Here is a 1,609-nt window from a genome sequence, read left to right as displayed (position 1 = left end):
ACCCCCACCCCACCTCACCTCTCACTACTCACCCTTCCCTGCCTCTCCCCAACACCCTCTCCCCTCTCCACCTCCATCCCCACCCCCTCCCCGCCCACTCCACCCCTCCCACACAGCCATGGTGTCTGCCCTAGACGATGCGGTGGGCGCCGTCTACGATGCTCTCAAGACCTCCGGAATGCTCCAGAACTCTGTCATAGTGTTCACCACCGACAACGGGGGGCCCGCTAACGGCTTTGACAAAAACGCTGCCAGCAACTTCCCCCTCAGGTAACCTACAACAATTTCCCCTTCAACAATTTCCCCTTGAACAATTTCCCCCTCACTTAGGTAACCTACAACAATTTCCCCCTCAACAATTTCCCCCTCACTCAAGTAAACTACAACAACTCCCCCCTCACTCCCTCCGGTAACCTACGGCAATTTCCTTTCTTAGGTAACCTACAAGAATCCCCCCCCCCTTGCCCCCTTCCCTTAGGTAACCTACAACAATTTCCCATCTCACTCCTGGTCTTTTAAAAGAAACTGAACAAGGGTCCAAAAACTTAACCTTCAATTTTCCCAAAACAGCATTTTTCAGGATAGTCCCCTTGTGCTTAATTAAAAGAGACCAATTATATATTATGTACCTCCCCAGAGGTGTGAAGGCCACACTGTGGGAGGGCGGGGTGCGGGGTGTGGGTCTCCTGCACAGCCCACTCCTGCACACTCAGGGCTATGTCTCCGAGCAGATGCTCCACGTCTGTGATTGGCTACCCACACTGTACGCGGCGGCCGGGGGAGACCCCTCCACCCTACACAACCTGGACGGTTTCAACGCCTGGGACATGCTGAGTCGAAATTCCAGCGGGGTTCGAACCGAGATGCTTCACAATATCGACCCTATCGGAGACTTTGCCGGTGTGCGTGTCGGTGACTACAAGCTTTTGATCGGTGACGTTGGCGTGAATTGGGGCGGATGGTACCCTCCTTATCAGCTCGCTGGTGATGAGATCACGCTCAACTATTTGAACTTCACAGACGATCTCACGGAACGCGTCACACAAGATAGTCGCAGACGAGAGCTGGAGCAGAAATATCGCGAGTATTGGGGGCCGGAGATTTTGGCGAGACTTGAAGATTTGCACTCGTCTGGGAGGAAGAAAGGTGCAGAGCTGGTGTTCCACTCGCAGATATCTTTGGGCCAGGTGTTCAGCGCGAGCAAGGACTGGGTCCGGGGCACGCCCGTGCGCATCGAGTGTGGTGTGAAACCGGCAAACGCCAGCACCAACTGTGACCCCCGCAAGTCGCCATGTTTGTTCCACATCCCGACTGACCCGTGCGAGTACAACAACATTGCTGAGAGCCACACTGAAGTGGTGAGTACATGTGGGTCTACCTCACTCTATGTGTAACCTCACTGAAATGTGAGTACTAACTCTAGATTATGTGAATACACTGAAGTAGTGAGTACTAACTCTAGATTATGTGACTACACTGAAGTAGTGAGTACTAACTCTAGATTATGTGAATACACTGAAGTAGTGAGTACTAACTCTAGATTATGTGACTACACTGAAGTAGTGAGTACTAACTCTAGATTATGTGAATACACTGAAGTAGTGAGTAC

The 1,609-nt window shown here is 51.9% G+C and overlaps 1 protein-coding gene across 1 annotated transcript in view; it reads left to right on the top strand.

Annotated features, from left to right (window-relative positions):
• LOC101846360 (arylsulfatase I) overlaps nucleotides 1-1,362 on the top strand; it is a gene marked incomplete at both ends in the record, with an annotated part of 30,998 nt that extends 29,636 nt beyond the window's left edge. The window contains 2 exon segments of the mRNA XM_013084184.2: nucleotides 117-270; nucleotides 638-1,362. Of these exon segments, the coding sequence (XP_012939638.1) occupies nucleotides 117-270; nucleotides 638-1,362 (879 nt within the window).
• Nucleotides 1,363-1,609: the final 247 nt, after the last annotated feature.

The sequence above is a fragment of the Aplysia californica genome, unplaced genomic scaffold (assembly GCF_000002075.1).
Source record: "Aplysia californica isolate F4 #8 unplaced genomic scaffold, AplCal3.0 scaffold00276, whole genome shotgun sequence".
Lineage (NCBI taxonomy): Eukaryota > Metazoa > Mollusca > Gastropoda > Aplysiida > Aplysiidae > Aplysia > Aplysia californica.
This window is presented reverse-complemented; position numbering and strand designations above follow the sequence as displayed.